Below are 22,498 nucleotides of genomic sequence, written 5' to 3'. Positions count from 1 at the left end.
TAAAAAACCTAAACTGCCATCAGACTTTTTCACCAATTCCAACATGTAACAGAAGTAGCTGGTAGACAAACAAAAATGCCACCTCCCAAACAAGAGATGATGAGCCTGAAAAATCAGCAACAGGGAGCACCTGGGTGGCTCATTCGGTTGAGCATCTGAGTCTTGATTGCAGCTCAGGTCATGATCTCGTGGTGGTGGAATCAAGCCTCGTGTCGGGCTCTGTGCTGACAATGCAGAGCCTGCTTTGGGATTCTCTCTCCCTCCTATGCCCCTCCCCTACTCGCCACCCCACCCCCCCAAATAAATAAACTTAAAAAAAAAAAAACGAGAAACAGACTTGGTCTCCAAAAGCAAATGATTGTGTTGTGTGGTGGAGAGGGTAGCAGGTTGGTCATTTCACGGGGCTTTGTAACTTTGGAGACACCACAGCCCCTCAGCCCTGTTTCCTAATCTCGAGGATGCTCTTGCTCTCACCAGTGACGTTTCCAGGACCCGTCATGAGGCAGCCACTGTAGTGCTCAAGTTACCGTCTTCTGCCTTTTCCAATCTCTGTAAGCAGGATCATCTGGAATTTTCTGCCTTAGAGGCGAGACTTCCAAGGGGCGAGGAGTCTGCCCCAAGTGCCAGAAATGTCAGAAGAGTAGGGGTTCCCGTTGTCGTTGTAGTTGCTCACACAGGTTGGTTTTATTTCCCAAAATGAATCCCACCTGGACCCTGTGCAGCCACAGCCTCACATTTCTTGCTTTTGTTCTTTTGTTGTGTTATTCTGCTTCCTTCCTGTGCCCTTACTTTGTTTGGGGGGGGGCCCGTGCTGTCTAATTTATAACCTCCCGCCTCTTGTGCTGCAGCCGGCTCAAGAATTTAGTAGGCAGATTTCAGGTGTTCCCAGGCTCTTTTCAGGATGAGCGGACAGCTCTTGTGGCTCAGGTTTCATCCTCCCGGGAAACAGTTATTTGTGCTGCCACCATAACATAACAAGGATAGGTTTGATCCTTAACCTTTAGACTGTGAATGTCAGGGCCACCTCTGTAAACCGCAGTGCTGGGGCCTTGGCCAGCATGGGCGAAGCACATACACAAAGGGTGTGTGACCGACTGCCCAAGAGGCACCAGGTGGGCCTTGGGCATGAGGCGCTGGGTTAGGACCAGAGGGGTTGAGTGCATCTGCAGAAGATCAGACCAACCGAAATGTAAGAGGTTAGCAAAGGCCGTATTAGTCGCTGGCCGAGTAGGTGGCCAGAATTAAGGGCGGGGGGAATCTCCCAAGCGTTTTGCTCCCCCCTTGACTAAGTAAGGGAAATGGCTGCCTGAAGGAAGTGGGGTGAGGACATGCAGTGAGGCTGGTGAGAAAACAGACATTTCCCGCCTCTGCCCCAGAGTCAGATACCAGGTAAGAAAGGCGATTTCTGTAAGGAGAGTCTCACTGAGGCAGGGCGGTGGTTGCTGTCTCAAACCAAAATTCTGGCTTGGGACCAATGAAGTGTCCCCGGTTTATGTTCGAGTGAAATGTTTTAGGTTCAAAGCCACACGATGTTCTTGAATTGCATTTTTGGTGCTTCAGCATAGCCCTCTAGAATATTTGTTTTTTTTTAAGTTTATTTAAGAAAGCGTTGCACGTGAGCAGGGGAGGAAGAGAGAGAGTCCCAAGCAGGCTCCTTGCTGTCACTGCAGAGCCCAGCGTGGGGCTCAAACGAATGTGAGATCATGACTTGAGCAGAAACCGACTGAGCCACCCAGGCACCCCTGAAGCCAAAGCTTTAAACTTAGAAATGTGTTGACTGAAATGAGATGGGTCAGTTTGAGGCTTTTGTTGTCATAAGCTCCCTGTAAGAAATGCGTCCATATCATGACTTGCTATATACAAGGATACGTGTGTGATACAAGTATGTGTGCCTGCTTAGATGAGTTTGTAAATGCTTTTACCTTTTTTTGTTTTGTTTTTTGTAAATACCTTTATCATGAGATACGTTCTTTTGCTTTCCATTTTGCTTTGTCTTGTTTCTTTTTAATTTCTGGTTTAACCCACATTTAGTGATTTCAGAACCAGCCACCAAACTTGGTGGGTCACAAGTTTTGACCTGTGACCTGCTCGGACTCTAGCATCATCATGGGGAAAACAGACGTGAGACGGTCAGGTTTAGTCCGCCAGAACATCTCCCACATGGTGTGGCAATATCAGTTCATTTAACACACATCTCAGCTGCCTCCTCTCCGCCCGGTACCGCTCTGGTGCCTCCCAGGGGACAAAAGAGACAAGAATCCTGGCCCAGGAAGGTGCTGGGGTGGAGACAAGCAAATGCAGCGTGGGTGTTCGGGGCTGAGCTCTCTGAAGAAACCAAAGCGGGAAGGAGAGCCTGACAGAAACAGGGCGGTCAGGGAAGGCCTCCTGGCTAAACAAAGTGTCCAAGAAGGTGAAGGTGGCTTGGGAAGGGTGGCTTGAGCCGCGGGAGCAGCCCGTGCCAGGGTCCTGAGGCAGGAGCGGGCCGGCACATGGCAGGGACAGCACGGAGGCCGGAGCCAGTGCTCGGTCGCGCTGGACAGCAATCAGGTCAGAAGTGTCTCTCTTCGGCTCAGTGTGACTCGGGTTGAGATTTGGCCGATGGGGGAGACGAGGTGTTGAGTTCAGAGAGTTTTCTGAGAAAAATCCTAAGTTTTTGTTGCCGAGGAGAAGAAAGGCTGTTTTCCAGACCTAGTTGGTACCGGGAAAAAAAACCTTCCACCCTCAGTGTGCTGCGCGGTGGTGCCCGAAAAAGCCTCCGCCCTGGGCACAGCGCCCCGGGCCTCCCGACCCGTCCTGTGATGTGTCTCGGGGTCCGTTTCCCGTCGCTGCCGCTGCCGAGAGCTCTGCTGTCCCCCCCCCCCCCCCCCCGCCGTGTGGGGCCCCCTCACTCAGCCCTTTCCTGACGGGCGTCCGGGTCGTTGCCACGTTTGCTTTCCGTCACGGGCCTGGGGAGCGACCGCCTGCCGCTTCTCACACCTTCGCCAGCGCGAGCCTAACATATTTTAACAGTTTGTCAGTCTCACAGTGAAAATGCTGTCGTGTTTTAAAATGCATCTCTTTAGTCCTGAGGGTGGTAAAGCCTCTTTGTCTTTGATTCAGGGCCATTGATGTTTCTCTTTCTTGGGAATTGCTGTTTTTCTCTTACGCTCTTGGGAGTTTTTATTGCAGATCTGTCAGTGACCTTCTCGTAAGGGAGCTGGCCCTCTGCCACGTTTTCCGTTGTTTTTTTCGTACTGCGTTTGCCTGTCAGCTTTAATTTTTTTTTTTTTTGGTAGTGTGATTATTCTTAATTGTTCATATGTGTATTTTTTTTTTTTTTGAGTAAGCTTTATACCCTATGTGGGGCTCGAACTCACACCCTGAGATCAAGAGTTGCATGCTCCACTGACTGAGCCAGCCGGGCACTCCCATGTATGTATGTATGTATGTATTTTTAAGTTTATTTATTTTGAGAGAGAGAGAGAGAGCACACGCGAGCACACACACGCAAGTGGGGGAGGAGCGGGGTGGAGCCTGATGCTCGAACTCACGTACCATGAGATCTTGACCAGAGCCAAAATCGAGAATCGGACGCTTAACTGACAGAGCCACCCAGGTGTCTCCCATATGTGTAATTTTTTCTAATTTTATTTTTTACTCACATGTAACAGACATACTAGTTTCAGGCATACACCATAGTGATTTGATATTCATTAATCACAAAATGATCACCACAGTAAGTCTAGTGAACACGCATCACCTGACATAAACAATTTTTGTCTTGCGATGAGAACTTTTAAGATTTATCCTATTTGTTTTAATTTTTATGTGCTCCATGAATTTATGGTTCGAGGGTTATGTGTCTTGTTTAGGAAGAGTTTCCTCGCTCTTAAATCATTAGAGAAAAAGATGCCGAGATCACTATCAGTAGGGCGGGCAAAGGCAAATCAAGACCGCAGTGAGGTGGCCCTTCACCCCCACTCAGGCGGCGAGAATAAAAACCGTGGGTGACAACCGTAGCATCCCTGAGGGTGTGGAGAAGTCAGGGCTCTCCCTGCGGGTGGGAACGTAAGGTGGTATGGCACTTTGGAAAGCCGTCTGCACTCCTCAGACGGCTCAGCAGCTAGCCTTCGACCCAGCACTTCCACTCCTAGGGATCCACACAGAAACTCATACAACCGCGTTCACAGCACAGCCAAAAAGTGGATACACCCCAGTTGTCCATTGCCTGGACTAAACGTGTGGTCTGGCCATATCACGGAACATTGGTCTGCTTCAGAAAGGAGTGAGCTGTGATACCTTGTAACGTGGATGAACCTTGAAAATCTTAACGTTAAGTGAAAGAGGCCAGGCCCGGAAGACCATGTGTAGTATGATTCCATTTATGCGAAATGTCCTAAACTGGCACATCTCTAGGGCCACAGCGTGATTGCCAGAGCTGGGCGATGGGGGAATGGGGGAGTCATTGCTAATGAGTATGTGGTTTCTTTCTGAGGTGATAACGTGTTCTGGAACTAGATGATGGTGACGGACAGACAACTCTAAATGTGCTAAAGCCCAGTGGCTTGTACACTTTGGGTCAATTATATCCATAAAGCTGTTTTTTTTTTTTTTAACGTGTATTTATTTTTGAGAAACAGAGTGTGGCAGGGAGGGGCAGAGAGAGAGGGAGACACAGAATCCGAAGCAGGTTCCTGGCTCAGCTGTCAGCACAGAGCCCCACATGGGGCTCGAACTCACGAGCCACAAGATCATGACCTGAGCCGAAGTCGGACGCCCAACCAACTGAGCCACCCAGATGCCCCTCCGTAAAGGTGTTCTTAAAACCTCTTCTGTTTTCTTCTAGTACTTTCAGCTTTTATTTGCACTTTTATAGTCCATGTGGAATTTTTTATTTAATAAGTGAGAGAGGAAATTAACTTTAATACTGTAGCTTTAAATTAATATGCTTTAGGGGCTCCTGGGCGGCTCAGTCAGTTAAGCGTCTGACTCTTGATCTCAGCTCAAGTCATGGTTTGCGTTTCGTGAGTTCGAGCCCTGCTCTGGGCCGTGCGCTGGCAGTGTGGAGCCTGCTTGAGAATCTCTATCTGTCCCCGCTCTCTGCCCCTACCCCATTTGCTCTCTCTCTCTCTCAAAACAAATAAGTAAACTTTTTAAAAAGTTAAAAAAAAAATTAACGTGCTTTAACACAGTTAATCATATTTCCTCATGGTTTTCGAAATTCTTGGCTATTTGTGCACATCTAGTTTTCCATATGAATTTAAGAATTAGGTTGCATAGTTTAAAAAAAAGTTTTAAGTAAACTTTACGCCCAACATGAGGCTCAAACTCCTGACCCCGAGATCAAGAGTCGTATGCTCCTCTGCCTGAGCCAGCCAGGCACCCAGAGAATTGGTGTCTTTAAGTATTTACTCTTCGTTTTCAGGGACATTTCCCTAAGCTTTTTCTATCCCTTCGCAAATATTTTCATGTCCCTAGTAAATTTTCTGGTGTGTTTTGTGACTGGGTAATTTTTATAAATAGGTTATTTTGTGCATCGATTGCTGATGTGCATAGCACAAAATTCCAAAGACACAAAGGTGTGTGCGGTGGAAAACACACCTCTGTCACTGCTGCCCTCAGGCACCAGTTCCCCTCCTGGTGGCAGCCCCCTTAAGCCAGTTTTTTGAGTGTCCTTACAAAGATAGGCTGGGCTTGTGAGAGTAGCTTTCCGAGTACGTGTTCACGCATGTATGTTTTTAAACACGTGGGAGCATGCAAACCCCTGTTTTGGGCCAGGCTATTTCCTTAGTATGTCTTAGAGATAATTGAACGTCAGGATACCTTACAGAGACTTGCCTCATTTTTCTGCTTCAGAGTATTCCGTTATATACATATTTGTATACTGATCTTCAGCTGACCCTCAGCTTGGTCATTGGCCCCTGACCCCTGGGGGAGGGCGGGGATTTCTACCCCGGATCCTCATCTGGTGTGTCTGTACAGGCCTTTGCGTGACCCCAGCATTGACAGTCGGTGGGAAGGGGCTGGCCCTTCTGTGACAGCCACTTTATGTCTTTAAGGGTTGGTTTTGAGGAATTATATGTATTTGATTGGTTCAGAAGGTAGGCATTGAGAAGTCTTGCTCTCGGCATGGTCCCCTTCTCCACTCACTTTGCCTCTCCCTCCGAGGTTGTCTCCATTAGGAGTTGCTTGTATGTCTGCCAAGGTCTGTACGATACAGGAGGTGCAGATAAACACGTGTCTTCTATGACGCTACGTAATCTGTGTTTTAGTCGCTGAGTAGCTGTTGGAGACTTCCCGTAGCAGCGCTGTTCCCTCCTCTCTTTGCAGCCACCCTCCATGCTGGGAGGCGCCGTGGTTTATTTACTGGTCCTCAGCACGTGGGCACTCAGGTGGTCTCCAGGCATTTGCTGTTATGTACAGTGTTACGGTGCGTGGCCTTTCAGCTCTGTCGTCACATACAAGTTCAGGTGTACCCACAGAGGGAAGTTCCCGGACGAAATCGCCAGATGAGAGGCTGTGTGTATTTGTGGTCCTGGCCAGCGTGGCCAAATCTCCTTCCACGGGGTCAGGCCGGTTCCTCCTGCCTGGAGCGGTGCCCCCACGGGGTCGCCAGAAGTACCGTGGAAGTCGCCCCAGAGCGCGGCTCTGCTGCCATCTCCCCCTTCGTGTGAAAATGAGCTGCTCGGAGCCAGAGCATAGCGCCAGCGGGGGGGAGCCTTGGGTTCAGGGAACACGGATGGAGTTGTGGGGCCTGCCAGACCCTGCCTGACTCCCTCCTTTCCTGCACTTACCTTCCATTCATACCTGCAGGTGGCCTCCAGCGAGGGCTCCCTGCTCCGGGTGGCTTCACAGAGGTGCAGCGTCCAGGCCATGCTGTGTCCCATGGGTGACGCCATGGGGGTCAGGCTGGGCTCCGAGGGGCTGTGCGTATTTGTGCGTCTGCAAGCTCCGTGACCCCGAGAGGCTGAAGCTTCTTTCCTTCCATCCTCTCCCTTTCCCGCCTCACACATCCCATAAAAAGAAATGCATATAATATGTGTGTGCAGTTTTATAAAAAAGCATCAAATGAACACTTAATTACCCAGTTGAAGGAATGGAGATTACAGGTCCCTCGAAGGCCTGTGTGCTCCTGCTGCACCCTCTTCTCTCTTTCCTAGAGGGAACTGCTGGCCTGAATTTTCTGTTTTGTTTTGTTTTGTTTTTTAATGTTTTTTTATTTTTGAGAGAGAACAAGCACAAGTGGGGGAGGGGCAGAGAAAGAATCCCAAGCAGTCTCCGCACTGTCAGCCCAGTGCGGGGCTCCAACCTCGAGATCATGACCAGAGCCGAAATTAAGAGTCACAGGCTTAACTGACTGAGCCACCCAGGGCACCCAACCCCCCACTTTTTTGATGTTTGTTTTTGAGAGAGAGACAGAGTGGTTTTTACTCTTTTGCTTTTTGTTTTGTATGGATATATATGTATCTAATTTTGTATAAGCACATACAATTTATTAAATCATACTGTGTGTGTTCTGATGGGACTTTCTTGGGTCAGCTTTTTTTTTTTCTTAGCTTTATTCATGCTAAAGGTGTAGCTCATTGGTTTTAGCTGCTAATCCCATTGTATTGATATACCACCCAGGTGCCCCCACCCCATCTTTTCTTCCAGATTGTTTGACTTAGGTGTTTTTGTATTTCTTCTTTTTATTATTATTATTTTTTATTTTTTTTAACGTTTTATTTATTTTTGAGACCGGGAGAGACAGAGCATGAACAGGGGAGGGTCAGAGAGAGGGAGACACAGAATCTGAAACAGGCTCCAGGCTCTGAGCTGTCCGCACAGAGCCCGACGCGGGGCTCGAACTCACGGACCGCGAGATCATGACCTGAGCCGAAGTCGGCCGCTCAACCGACTGAGCCACCCAGGTGCCCACTTCTTTTTTTTTTTTTTTTAAATTGTTTTAAATGTTTATTTTTGAGATAAAGATACACAGATTGCAAGCAGGGAAGGGACAGAGAGAGAGAGAGAGAGAGAGAGGGAAACACAGAATCTGAAGCAGGATCCAGGCTCTGAGCTGTCTGTACAGAGCCTGAGGTGGGGCTCAAACTCAGCCTGAGAGATCATGACCTGAGCTGAAACCAAGAGTCAGACAGTTAACCGACTGAGCCACCCAGGTGCACTTTACCATTTCACTTTTCATTTTAGTGTCTGTTTTTGTTTTTTAATGAACAGAAGTTATTAATTTTGTCAAATATACCAGTCTTTCCCTTTGTGGTTGACCCCAGGGTTCTGCAAAGTAAGGTCTGTGGGTCAGGTCAGGCTCCCAGCCTGTTTTTGTAAGTAAAGTTTTCTTGGGACCCAGACATGCTTCTACTTTCACACATTTGTGGCCATTTTCCTCCTGTAATGGCAGAGTTGAGCAAGAGAGACCACAGGGCTCAGAAAGCCCAAAATATTTAACCACCTGCCTTGTCCAGAAAAAGTTTGCCAACCTCTGTTTACCCCAAGGTCATAAAGACCATCTAATTCCTTAGAAGTCGTCTCCTGATGCATTTCTACCAAACAGGAGTGGGAGCCTTTATTTAAAGCTATACTCATTCTTTCTCTGCTGGTAAACTTTCCCAAGAGCTTTATTTTCAAGATTAGAAGATTAGAAAAGACTTGCAGACTAGCAGTCAAGGGCTAAGTCTGGCCATAAACAAATTGTGTTTGGTCCAAACATCAAAAAAAAAAATTTTTTTTTAATGTTTTTATTTTTAAGAGAGCGAGCATGAGCGAGGGAGGTGCAGAAAGAGAGGGAGACACACAATTCGTGGCAGGCTCCAGGCTCTGAGCTGTCAGCACAGAGCCTGACGCAGGGCTCGAACTCATGAGCCGTGACCTGGGCCGAAGTTGGACACTTAACTGACTGAGCCACCCAGGTACCCCTTTAATTATGTTTTTAATGTGTACTTTTGAGAGCGTGAGCAAGCGTGAGTGGGGGAGGGGCAGAAAGAAAGGGAGCCACAGAATCGGAAGCAGGCTCCAGGCTCAGAGCTGTCAGCACAGAGCCTGACGTGGGGCTTGAACTCACGAACCGCGAGATCATGACCTGAGCCAAAGTCGGACGCTTAACCGACTGAGCCACCCAGGTGCCCCAATATTCTTATTATTTTTTTTAGAGAGAGCACACACAAGCAGGAGAGAGGGGCAGAGGGAGAGAGAATCCTAAGCAGGCTCCACACAGCACAGAGCCCGACCCAGGGCTCACTCCCACAACCCTGGGATCATGACCTGAGCTGAAATCAAGAGTGGGATGCTTAACCGACTGAGCCTCCCAGGTGCCCCAGCTCTTGTTTTAAAGTGGATTATTAATCTGGTTGGACCCCAGCTGCAAACACACCAGTTGGATTCTTTTAGCCTTAACCGGGCTATTTGCAGTTTGTCCCCCACACATAGTTCAGGGGGTCAGCCAGATATTTAGAAGAATTTATTCCCAGAATTGGGGACTCCGTCTCTCTGATCTCTCGTTTCTGGGACCCTCTCCAACTCCCCACTCTTCACCTTTTATGGTTCCCCTAGTGCCGCCTCCGGTTCCTCAGGGGCCGTGTCTGTGTCAGCTGCCCTGGGTTGAACGTGCCCTCCTCCCGTGCTGTTCTCTTCTTCCACGTGTCAGCTCTCCCCGAGGGTCTGCCTGCTTTGGCTGACTTCTCCAGAGCCTTTAGGGAGCCCTTTTGTGTGGTTCCTAAGTTCATGGGTGTCCTCCACAGGCAGTTTGGCTGGAGGCTGTGACCCCGTCATGCTGGAAGTGGCGCTCTTTGCAGTAAAGACAAAAAGTTGAATTGTTCTTGTCCATATCACATGTGGTAAGTGGGAGATTGTGCATTTCGGATAAGTAATTCAGGAAGACAGTCTGCCTGTTGCTCACAGCTTAAAATACTAAGTATGCCTGCGTCTAAAGTGCAGTACTTAGGGGCGCCTGGGTGGCACAGTCGGTTAAGCGTCCGACTTCAGCCAGGTCACGATCTCGCGGTCCGTGAGTTCGAGCCCCGCGTCGGGCTCTGGGCTGATGGCTCAGAGCCTGGAGCCTGTTTCCGATTCTGTGTCTCCCTCTCTCTCTGCCCCTTCCCCGTTCATGCTCTGTCTCTCTCTGTCCCAAAAATAAATAAACGTTGAAAAAATAAAATAAAATATCTAAAAAAAAAAAAAAAAGAGTAAAGTGCATTACTTACTTAGCATACCATTTTGAAGCAAAACCGTAGTAGGCAAGCACAGTGGCGGAGGTAGAGAAGAGTGATAAAAACATAAAAGTACCCAGTGTGTTTTGACTCATTTGCCTTCCTTGACGGCCCCTATAGGCCGTTGTACTTTTAATCCCTCTTCCCAGTCACCGATGGCCCTGCAGGAGCACTGAGCGACTTGTGGCTGACCGGATGTCCTTGTGCTCACACCTAGCGATGCGCGTGCTGGTAAGTTGCGTGTTTGTCACGAGCTGCTTCTGTGCCAGGGGCTGTGGTGTTCGGAGAAACGTGGCTCTTCTTGCCTCGGTTGAGCTTGATGCTAAGAAATGTTGTAATCTGGTGAAATGTTTTCCGTGAGCAAACAGTTAATCGTAGAAGTGCCACAAGCTGGTTTATAACAGCAGTTTCCAATGAGTAGCATAGAAAATAAGTACTCTGAATTCCGTCGAAAGAGGGGGTTGAGCCGCTGGGGATGGGAGAGCCTCACACCAGGTCCTGAAACACTTCGGGTGGAGAGGAATGTGGTCGCTGGCAGAGGAAACAGCATGAGCGCTGGCCCGTGTGGGGGGGTGTCAGACTCAAACTGTCGTTGCCATTTTGTGTGCCCCAAACCACCAAACAGCTGGACACTGCGACATTGTAGCCTGGCCCTGAGGCTTGTGGTTTTTCCTTCAGGGTATAGAGGGAGCGTGAGGACCGACAATGTGCAGGTCACGTATCTGTATCTGGTTCGGGCAGATTTGCTGCTCTGTTGGTTCATTCTTACAGTCGTTGTGAAGAGTTAACCCCAAATCAGATTTGCTCTTAATAGTGCTGTTGATTAATGTAATCTCAGAATTATACTGGAAAGTTTTAAAGTCCTGGTTGGAAATACGGATTGGTTATGTCTTCCTTTTTCCTAACAGTGAGGACTTGTATCACTCCATCACGAACAACGTATTAAATCATTTCACAAACATTGTATTACGTGGGAGAAAAAAACCAACAGGAGGAGGAAAAGCAGGCCGTGGGAAAATTGCATGAATCTTAGTGAGGAAGGCCTTTCCAAACGAGGCTGATTTGGGGAGGCTGCCGTGTGTCGCCCAGGACAGCTGCCTCGACCTCATGGGATCCGTGGCTACGCTCAGCCTGGGCCTCAAGAGGAAGGTGGATCAGCGGGTGTGCTGGCACTTGGAGCTCTGTGACGTCTGTGCCACTGGATGCATCTAGCGCAGTGAGCTGCTCACCGTCCTCCAGGCCGTCGGAGCCATTAACCCCTGCGGCCACTCGATCGTGAGTGTGGAGTCACCAATATGGTGTTCTCCAAGATTGAGGTCATCGGGGTCAGAGAGCTGTCCCTGGGGGAGCTCACGGAGGGCATCCAGAAGGACCAGATGCTCCTGGATGTGGCGACAGGGAGCCCGGACCTTACCTGCGTGGTGCCCAGGTCCCAGAACAGGAAGGAGGACAATGAGGGGGAGGGGACCGGTGGCCGGGAGACTGAGGCAGCCGGCCCAGCCCACCGCCAAGCTGCTTCTCTGTTGGGGAGGGGATGCCTGTGATCCCTGGGGTCGTGATTGTTGGAACACTAGATACAGTGTTCTGGGAAAGAAAGACTAATTTCGTTAAGACACAAAGCGCTCTGACAAGTCAATAAGAAAAAGATTGTAGTTCAAGAATGGTCAGAGGATACCAAAAGTCCGTCATCAGAAAAGAAAATAAGAAATATTTACAGGGGCGCCCGGGTGGCTCAGTCAGTTAAGCATCCAACTTTTGATTTTGGCTCAGGGCATGATCTCACAGTTGGAGAGTTCAAGCCCCTAGTCAGGCTCTGTGCTGACAGTGAGGATCCTGCTTAGGATTTTCTCTCTCTCAATAAAAAAAATTGAAATACACCTAAAACATTTTTAAAAAAAGAAAATACTTTTAATACATTGTTTAAAATACATTTTTAAAAAAAGAGAAAATGTTAATGTGTATTTTATTTTTGAGAGCGTGAGTGGGGGAGAGGCAGAGGGCAAGGGAGATTCAGAATCCAAAGCAGGCTCCAGGCTCTGAGCTGTCAGCACAGAGCCCGACATGGGGCTCGAACCCACAGACTGTGAGATCATGACCTGAGCCGAAGTCAGAGGCTCAACTGACTGAGGCACCCAGGCGCCCCCAAAAAGTAAATATTTATAAATAAGGGCAGGTCTGTCTCGCTCCTAGTAAGGGGAATGAAAATGACAGCTACAGCAAAAGTCTCAACTGACTGATGGGCAGAGATCCAAACATTCCCAGCATCACCCTGGCAGCCACGTGAGGTGACACTCCCGTGGTGCTGCCCGAGTGTAGACCCATGGTCTCTGGAGGGTGACCCGGCAGCATCAACCACGGTTTAAACTGGACCCAACCTGGGACCTGGTGACTTTCTAGATGTGCACCCAGATGCAGGCTGGGCTGTAAATGAAGTGACATGTGCAAGGATGTCCCTCACGGTGTTGTTTCATATTTCGGAATATTCTGTGCTTTACAGAGCTCTCATGCAAATACCGCCTGGGATCCCCTCCTCTTGGTTTCCCCTAATGTTAACACCTCCCGTAGCCTGCGGCAGTTACTGAACGCTAAAGTCGCGGTGCCCCGTGCTAGCAAGTAGCGTGCCAGTCGTGCTGGCGCTGATCCTGTTTCACCATTGATGTCCTCTTCTGTCCAGGGCCACGTGGTCATCATGCCACCTTAGTGCATCCCAGTCTGTCTGTCCTTCTGGATTGCGACACTTGGGAAGAGTACTGCCCGGGGCTTCGCAGGGTGTCCCTAGATGTGGGTTAGTCTGACGGTTTTACGGTTAGGTTGAGATGCATGTTTGGTAGGAACATGCCAGAGGGGAGGCCATGCCCTCTCACCCCACCGGCCTGGGCACTGCAGGCGTTGACCCGTCTCGTGCAGGGTGACTTCATTTGGAGATACCTGCCATTTTCTTCACGGTCCACCACTGGTCTTTTTCTTTGAAATCAGTGGGTGTCTCGTGGTGGACACGTGGAGATTTTGCAAACGTTCTCTTTCTTGAGGACGTTTAAACAGCAGTTTATCCCTGTAACCGGCGTCGACTGCCGCGCTTGCCCGACGGAGGTGACCTCTTTCCACCATTCCTTACACGTTTATTAATTGTAGTTGTGAGGAAGAGGTCTTTCCTCCCCCATTTATTTATAAGTCATTTGTGGACTCTTGGATGTTTCTTTTATTCATCGGCTTACATCCTCCTTGTGTTGCTCAGATGGTCCTGGGCTTTGCCTCTGGGAGTGCCTTCCAGGTGGAGCTGGTGCCCTTGTGAAGCACCCTCCTTGTGAGCCCTTCATCCCTTCCTGGCGGGACCTGGGGAACCGAGGTCTGGTGCCCAGGAGGGCGGCCAGCCACCACCCCTGGTCTGACCAAGGCGTGGGCTGAGAAACAGTTCTGGGGCGGCCGCCCTCCCTGGTGACAGGCGCTGTCGCTGCTGGAGCTCCCACCTCCAGGCCTGTCAGCGGACGACTAGGAAGTATGTGTACGTGGACCCCCACATGCACCTCGATGTTTGTTTCTGCACCCAGTCTGTCCATAGCGGGACAATCCTGCTTCTGCTCCGATGCCAACCCGCGCCGGCGACTGGCCCTTTCCCTGTTGGTAACTCCTTGCTCCTAACTCAAGGTCCACCGGTACTCCCTTGGCAGATCCGGCAGTTTGAGGATGGTTCGTGGTTTGCTACGGTGATTGTACGCAGGCCTTTTCGAGGCTGACTTCAGGAGAGGGTGCCAGTACCATTTTCCAAAGCGACTTAGCTTAGGATGCTTATGCTGTTTATGATACAGTTACTCACGTTTGCTACTGTTTCTTTCTCGGTGAATGTTCCCCCACATGCCCGGGTTGCTCTGACTTACTCTGTGGTCCTGTGGTTCTCAGAGTCAGGTACAAAAGGGTATGCTCAGAAACGTCACGTTCCCCTCAGCTCTGCTACCCTGTCCCCAGCCCTCCACTCTTTCCGTTTTGTTCCCACATACCCATCATGGGTTGAATTGTTGCCTCCCTAAAAGATAGTGAATTCCTGACCTCCGTGACCTATGAGTGGGACCTTTTTGGAAACAGGGTCCTCGCAGATGATCAAGCTAAGATGAGGCCATTAGGGTGGACCCTCATCCACTGTGGCCGTGTCTTTATAAACAGAGGAATTTGCATATGGAGTCACACGTGCAGAGAGGGAAGCTGCAGTGTCCAAGCCAAGGGACATTTGAGGCTACGGAAGCGAGGAGAGGGGCCTGGGACAGAGTCTTCGCGCAGCCTCAGAAGGAGCCACCCCTGCCAGCGCTCTGTTCTTGGCCTCGCGCCTCCTGAACTGTGAGCTGAGAGATTTCTGTCGTTTGAGCTGCTGTCTGTGGTGCTCTGTTCAGCAGCCCCGTGAAACAGTCTCACAAGTTTCTGGTTACTCCTGTCTGTGTTTCTTCCTCACGGAGGAGTGGAGACGCTCAGTCTTTCTGTATCCTCTCCTTCTGTCCATGAAAGGTGACACACAGCACACAGTTCTGTGGCACTTCGGGGCCTTGGTTTTAACAGCATGAGACTAGAAACAGTTGAAACACCCATCGGCTGAGCACTGCTTGCCCATTACAGTGGAGTGTTAGTTGTTCGTTAAAAAGAATAAGGAGCTCTGGGTGGCGAAATGGAGTATGTGAGGTGTGTTCAGTTTTCGTTTTAGTTTCAGTTAACATAAAATACGGTGCTGTATTAGTTTCAGGCGTTCCGATTAGTGGTTCAACACTTCCTACTTTGCCCAGGGCTCATCACCTGTTCAACCCCTCCCCCTGCCCTGAGGCGGGGTGGGGGGGGGGGATGTTCTTGATTAAAATACTTAACACACGGAATATGACCCGGAAGTAGAAAGGCCTGCCAGCATCCGACAGCTCCCCTCCCTCCTCTGGAGTTTGGAACAGGCCATCTGTAGGAGTCTCAAAATACTGAGAGCCCATCGCCTCTGAGTTTTTTGATTTCATGGGCCTTCTGGTTTCCTTTAGGGTAAGAATGGCTTTTATTTGGGGAGACATTGAGGGAATGCGATCTGTTTTCTGAGAGGACCGGAAAGCACATGGCAGGAAGAAGGCTCTGTTAGCAGAACAAGGTGGGAGAGAAAGTGGGTGTGAATGGTCAGTTCAGTAGGTTCTTGCAAATGCATTGGTCAAGAGTACTTCACTCCAAGTAGAATTAACCAGTGGAAAACCAGCTTCTTCCCTTGAGGCCGTCTGTGTTACCTGATGATTGCGGGGTACATCTACAGGAACGTGGGAAATGATCCCTGTGTGCTGAGCTTGGTGGTGTAGGGGAAAGGGGCACAGGTACCCCAGTGCTGGTGACCATGCAGGTTGGGGGTGTGAGGGGCAGGAGGAGGTAGGATTCCAGAAAATTTGGAGGATGTTGCTTGCCGGAGGGCAGGGAATACCAGCCAGAAGCATTTAGAGTTGACAGGGTTGCGTTCAGGAATGAGTCTTCAGAATTGGGGAAATAACCATTGGAATTGTCGCTGGAAGAGTAACGTATAGAAATTTAAGGGACAGATTGGAAGAAATGGGACTGCAGACAGGGAGACCCCCTCCAAGGCTTTTGAACCCATCGAGATGCGGGCACCAGGGGCTGGATGGGACAGCGGGAGTTGCCCTCGCGGCATGGTGGGGGGTGGGGGAGGGGGAGCCCTGATGAGTGCTACGCTCCCACCTTCCCACTGGCAGAAGACTCCTGAACACCACACCTCTGTCCCTTCCTGTGGCTAGGCGGTAGGGTGGGGTGCCAGTCAGCCCAGGGTGGAGGAGGAGGAAGGGGAGGAGGACTTCTGAAGGGCTGTTGGCTCCACTGAGGCTCTGGCTGCTCCTCTCTCTGATGTGGGACCCGCCTTGGGGCCAGACGCTCATAAGTCAGCAGGGCCCCTATGGAACTTGAACCCACATCCCGTCCTGAGGCTGACCCTGGGTCTCCTCCCTCACCCATTCCTCCTTATCCCAGTCCCATCAATTTTCTTCCTAAGTCCTGCCCTGCTTCAGAGCAGGGGCCCAGCTTTTGTGGGGAATGCGTCCCTGGCAGGAGGCAGCAGGACAACTCACTGGGGTCATGGGGTGGGGAGGTGCTGCCTGGGGTCACGGGGGCTTTGTCACTCCTGGCTTGGTGCAGAGTGTTCACCAAACCCTCTAACCGAGTAGCATTTCATTCTAGGAGTGCCCCAGCTTTCTGTTCTTTCTTTTCTTTCCAGAGAATTACACGTTCAGACTTCCTGGAAATTGAATATTTTCTGAATCAGAGTAGGCGTTTTTAAGGTGTTCTGCATAGAGATAAAGGCTAAGGTCATGTTATTTGTAAATCTAGGAGTAAACTTAAAGAAAAGGCAAGTTTTTATACCTTGTAGGAACGTGGATGTTGATATGTTGGGCTTCGAACCCTCCAGGTCCTTTGTGGGCATTCGAATTCATTCCTTTCTGACGTGTGTGGGACCCAGCAGGCCGGTGCATCTCATGTAGGTCTAGACTCTGACACGGGGTGTCTTGCGTTGTCTGACGTGTGTCCTTGAAAGCATCGGGCATTAGGCACCTCCTAACTGACCCCAGGCTCCGGCTTGGTGGCCTGGAGTCAGGTGAGCGATGCTGTCCTGAGGGGCTGCTAGCAAGGTGAGTTTCCTGCCCAGGAGCCTGGAGGCATCTGCGTTTCTGTGGTCTCCAAGGGCAGATGGCGCTGCCCACGCCAGGCTGCAGACCTCAGTGTCAGATAGGGGGGTCGCCTTCTTTCCTCACAGCGGTCCCTCAGTTGGCCATGCTGAGCGAGAAATTACAGAAAACTAATGTGACACTGTGTGAGTCCCCTTCCTGATTACCAGGTAGGGGGGGATCATCTGCTGGTTTCTGGTTTTTAAGTGTACTAATTTAAAATTATTTACATGTATATTTTTTAGTGTTTATTATTTACATTTAGAGAGACAGCACAAGCTGGGGAGGGGCAGAGAGAGAGGGAGACACAGAATCTGAAGCAAACTCCAGGCTCCGAGCTGTCAGCACAGAGCCCAGCGCAGGAACCGTGAGATCATGACCTGAGCTGAAGTTGGAGGCTTAGCCAACTGAACAACCTAGGCACCCCCAAATGTACTAATTTTAAAAGAGTTTGGACAAGAAGAGAAGCAGTCAAGAAGTATTCTTTAGAACATGGTGAGACTGTTTCAGACCATTAATGTAAAAATTTGGATCCCTCTTAGGTGTATATTTTTTCCTCCCCCTTTTCCTGGGTGTCACAGGGTGAGGAAGGCTGGCCTGTGTTACTTCGGGCTCCTAGAGGGGCCGTGAGCGCCGAGGCGTGTCTGAGTCTGTGGGTTTGTGCCTGTTTGAGGCCTCTGCCTGCCTCGCGCACCTCTGCCCTGCGTTGGGACTCTTTCTTGGTATCTGATATGTGTGAGGCTGTGTTCCCAAAACTTCGCTGAAACACCCACGCTGCTCAGCGTTCAGTCACTTGTGATTTCTCCTGGTGCCACTGGGTCTTCTGGGCAACGGCTTGCCTCAGACAATTCCATGTGGGCACCTGCAGCAGCGGCCAGATGGAAACACGTCAGGGTGTTGTGTTTCCAATGTCTTTTTCATGCTTGTTCTTTCCACGTGTTTGTCTTTTCAGGAAAAGCCACTCTGTGTCCTTGGCGGACCCCAGCCCCGTCCAGGAACCCCGGGAGAAACCTGGCTTCGAGCTTCCACGCCGCACGGCTCTTCAGCTCGCAGGCTGCTGAGGACCGGACGGAGGAGCCCCTGCACTCCATCATCCACAGCACGGAGACCGTGCAGGGTACTGTGTTCAGCCGGCCGGGGTCCGCGGAGCCGTGGCCTCGTTGCTGGCCTGTGAGGGGAGGTTTTTGAGGCAGAAGCAGTGATTGGTAAAGCCACCCACTTGCTTCAGATGGAAGGTCTTCGTGGGAGGGAGGGCCCCCCAAAGCAAAGCATCGTCTGTTCCCGTCTTCGCAGGGACTCCTGACCACCGTCCCGGTGTCTTGCCCCTCTCGGGTGGTTGCCCGGGAGTCCGCGGCGGGGTCCTTCCCCAGATGGGGATTTGGGGCACGTCCGCTCACGATCTCGGAGGCGGGATGGAAACTCGGTACTGGCCCTGCTGGCGCAGGACAGCCTCCGACACCGTCCTGTCCACTCCCAGGCCTGGGAGAGCAGTCTGTGGAGCGGGGCCATTTCTGGCTTTCAGATGACAACACCGACTGTGATATTTGGGTTAAGAAGTGAGGTTTTGTTAGTCTTCCGAATGATTAATTTGGAAGCCACAGTTCTGAAGAATAGAATGCGGGGTCTGGTTGTTAGAGGCAGTACGATTCTCACGTCCAGGCACCTCGGGAAGGGCCGGCCTCGATGTTCCCTTGAGGTGGCCGTCCCGCGTGACAGGTGAGTGGCAGGAGGCGGGGGAGGCTCCCTTTGCCCCTTTCTGTGGACGGAGCGGACCCACTGGCTCGTTCCTTGCTGAGGCCTCCTGCCTGAGAGCCCCGATGGCTGTTTCTTCCTTTTTTGTTTACTCTTGTGAAAAACGTCTAAAGCTCATTACCTGAAACAGTTGTTTGGATGTTATGTAGCATATTCTTCCACGAAAATAGAAATTACACTTTATTGGTTGTTTCTGTGATTCATTACTAGGTTCCATTTCCAAACATGAGTTCCAGGCCGAGACAAAGAAGCTTCTGGACATTGTTGCCCGTTCCTTGTACTCCGAGAAAGAGGTGTGGCACCTGCTAATCACTGCCAGCACAGCGGGGTTTTTATTTTGGGGGGTAGGGGGGACACACGATTTTTATGCTCTTCTGGGGAAATGCTAGATAGTCTCTTAGCTGTGAGAACACATTAAATCTCGACAGGTCCGGATCTTAGCTACCGGCAAGAGGATTTTAACTAAAATCTATTCGGGTTTCACGGACAGATAGGCCCAGATGATTCTTCCTGCTAGATTGACTCTGGGGGTTAATTGATCTTGCTGATAGTTTAGAATCCCTTCCAGATACTGGCACGGGGGCCCTGCTGGGATTCATTTCTGCGGTGGTGGAGTCGTGTCGTGAGTCCGCGGGAGGGAGACCCCAGCCCTTTGGCGAGGGGGGCAGGGAGATGAAGCGGAGTGAGGGGTGACGGGCAGTGTGGGAGAGGAGAAACGGTCCGCTGCCGGCTCATTATTGCTGCAGTGCAAAGGGGAACTTTGAGCGCGATATTCCAAAGTTAAAAGGGACTTTTTAGGGAATACTTTCAAGCCTTGTTCTGTCACGCACTGTATTCAGGTAGCCCCGTGGCACCCAGAGGTGTGTCTGTGTAGGTAGAAGTGCTGTTTGAGGTAAAGGTGCTTTCTAGACACCGGTGGTTGGGCCCTGGGGCTCCTTCCTGCTCGACCCTCTTTAAAGCCATGGGTCCTTCTTCAAGGGTCAGAAGAAACCCAGGTTGGGGGATAGGTATTTGGACATCCCTGGTCAGGAGTCGAGTAAGAAGTGCTCGCCCGGGGCTCTTAAAATTTGAGCTGACGAAACAGATTGATGCTTGACTTCGGGCTTGATTTTGAGGGTCAGAGTTTCCTCCTCAGGGCTGTCAGGGCCTTACATCATTTTGTGACCTGCCCCCGAGGACAGTGAGTTGTGTCTGAGAACACTGGGGGGTCCGCACGCCACACAGCTTCTGCGGCGCTGGCATCGTCCTTCCATGTCCGCAGGTGTTTATACGGGAGCTGATCTCCAACGCGAGCGACGCCTTGGAAAAGCTGCGGCACAAGCTGGTGTCTGAAGGCCAAACGCTGCCAGAAATGGAGATCCACTTACAGACGGACGCTGAGAAAGGCACCATCACAATCCAGGTACCCTCCGAAGCGCCCTGATGCTTGTCGTGCGCGTAGGACCTGCCTTTTTGTTACGCCTCTAGGCTCCAAGTGATGCGCCGACTGTCTTCATCGTTAACTCTTATTTTCATGTAGTGTAAAAATAACGCTCATTCAGTGTAGAAAATGTGGAAGACACGGATAAGCCGAACAGAAGCAAATTTCAAATCACCCCATCATTCGAGGCTAACCACTGTTAACCATTTTAGCGTATATCAATTTAGGTTTTTGGGGTCTGCATTTACTTACATATCTAAACATTTTTAAACCATACATGTATTTTCTATGTACTTTTTACATTTTTAACTGTGCTTTTTCTCTTGTAATGCAAGTTCCCCTGTGTTGTTACGTATTCTGTGGTACTTTTTTTTCTTTTGAGAGAGAGAGAGAGAACGTGTGTGAGAGACAGAGAGGGGCAGAGGGAGAGAAAGAATCCCAGGCAGGCTCCATGCTCAGCTCAGAACCCAACAACGACCCTGAGCTCCTGATCTGAGCTGAAATCAGAAGCCCCCACGCCCAACCGAGTGAGCCCCCTGGCGCCCCCTGTGGTACTATTTTTAATTGCAGCCTGCCATTTGGATTAACAGTCTTGCTTTAGATGAAGTAATACTTTTGGCTCTTGTGGCCTTTTGAATATGTTCAGGTCAGAAAGAAAGGCAAAAGTGGGGGGCTTATCAGACAGAGGGCGTGAGGGACGTAATATTGCCGAGACGGCTGCTTTCAGGGTCCTGGGGTGATGGCTGGAAGTGCGGGAGGTGCGTCTGCGAGGCCGAAGGACGCACTCCCGTGGGGTCCGAGCGGACGTGTCTGACGGGGACTTCCTGCCTCCACCCAGTGAGCTTGGTTTGGCCGCTCAAGACTGTGCTGGAGCACGTGCCTTGGGCTCTCTTGCTCACTCACTGCCTCCGTTCCACGTGTGTGCGCCTACTTTGCTGCTGTTGTTTAAAGAAGCTTTCTCGAGGAAAGACTCACATACGGTAAAGTTCACCAGGTTCAAGTGTACACATTCATGGAACCACGGTTCCATCATGATTTCCTCCCCCCAGATTTCCTTCTCCCTTCCCGGTGGTCCCTGTCAGCCGCTGATCTGCTCTCTGTCCCTTTGGCTTTGTGTTTTCTAGAATTCCATATGAACAGAGGTTGAGTCTCACCTCTTTCACTTAGCATAATGCTTTGAGACGCATCCATAGTGCAGCACGTAGCAGTAGCTTGTTTGGTTTTACCCGGAGAAGTATTCTGCTCCGTGCCCGTATCACGGTTCATTCCCCACTCACCACTCGATGGGCACTTGGGTTGTTTCCATTTTGGGGGTGTTAGAGGTGAAGCTGCTGTGGACACATGTTTTCATGTCTCTTGGGTGAGTATGTCGGAGTGGGTCTGCTGGGTGAGTGTGTGTTTAACTTTGACTTCCCCGAAGTGGTCTCCTGGTTTGCATTCGTATTAGGGGCGTATGTCCAGGGGAAGTCTAGCTTCCACACATCCCTGCCGACACCTGTTATTGTCAGCCTTTTAAATTTTAGCCATCATAGTGGATGAGCTGTGAGTCCCATTGTGGTTAAGTTGCATTTCCCTGATGATTCAGGGTTAATGCTGAGCATCTTCTCATGTCTCTTTGCCATTTCTGTATATTCCTGTGTCCAGATTTTTGGTTTGTTTTTAGTCAAGTTGTTTTTTTCTGTTGAGTTGTAAGAGTTCTTCATATATTCTGGATAGAAGCTCCATATCAGATACACGCTTTGCAGACACCCTTCTCCCATTCTGTGGCTTGCCTTTTTGTTTTCTTAGAGGTGATTTTTGTAAAGCAAATTGTAATGAAGTCCAGTTTATCACCTTTTCATTCCCTGTTTTGTCCTTTCGGTAACCTCAGAACTCTCTGCCTCTTCCACGGTCAGAGATTTGCCCCTGTGTTTTTTTCTAGAAGTTCTGCAGTCTTCGCTCCTGCTCTGGGTCTGCAGTCTGTTTGGGGTGTGGTGTAAGGGGAGGGCCAGGGTCGAGTGCCCGTGGCTGCCTGGTTTCAGCGCTGTCTGCTTTCCTTTCCCCCACCGAATTATCTTGGAACCTTTGTTAAAAATCAAGTACCACAGTCTGTGCAGCTGTGTTTCTGGACTCTGTCTTTTTGGTCTGTGTGTGTCTGCTAGTGGGGAGCGTTCTGGTGTGGCCTGGCCCATGTGACTAGAATTAATCTCTCTGATGACGTGTGGGGTGTGACTTCTCTGGGTCCTCACTGGCAGCTATAACTGATGCTTCTTGCCCCTGGGGCTGTCCGCCCGTGTCTGTCCCAGCTCCCCCACGTGCTGGTAGCCCGGAGCTTAGCGTGCCTCTCTCCTCAGGACACTGGCATCGGGATGACACAGGAGGAGCTGGTGTCCAACCTGGGGACGATTGCCAGGTCGGGGTCAAAGGTAAGCCCCCGTGGCCCCATCCTCGGGTGCTGCAGCCGCTGCCGCGCTCAGGGCTCCAGGGTCTTT

General features: G+C 50.5%; 1 protein-coding gene across 2 annotated transcripts in view; it reads left to right on the top strand.

Moving 5' to 3' along the window:
* The window catches only part of TRAP1 (TNF receptor associated protein 1), a 45,889-nt gene that overhangs the window by 3,413 nt on the left and 19,978 nt on the right, over positions 1-22,498 (top strand). For both annotated transcript variants that reach the window (XM_027043374.2, XM_053213350.1), the window contains 4 exons: positions 17,808-17,972; positions 18,818-18,900; positions 19,869-20,009; positions 22,361-22,432. In XM_027043374.2, coding sequence (XP_026899175.2) covers positions 17,808-17,972; positions 18,818-18,900; positions 19,869-20,009; positions 22,361-22,432 — 461 coding nt within the window. The remainder of the gene's footprint in view (positions 1-17,807; positions 17,973-18,817; positions 18,901-19,868; positions 20,010-22,360; positions 22,433-22,498) is intronic.

Source organism: Acinonyx jubatus, chromosome E3 (assembly GCF_027475565.1).
Source record: "Acinonyx jubatus isolate Ajub_Pintada_27869175 chromosome E3, VMU_Ajub_asm_v1.0, whole genome shotgun sequence".
Taxonomy (NCBI): Eukaryota; Metazoa; Chordata; class Mammalia; order Carnivora; family Felidae; genus Acinonyx; species Acinonyx jubatus.
This window is presented reverse-complemented; position numbering and strand designations above follow the sequence as displayed.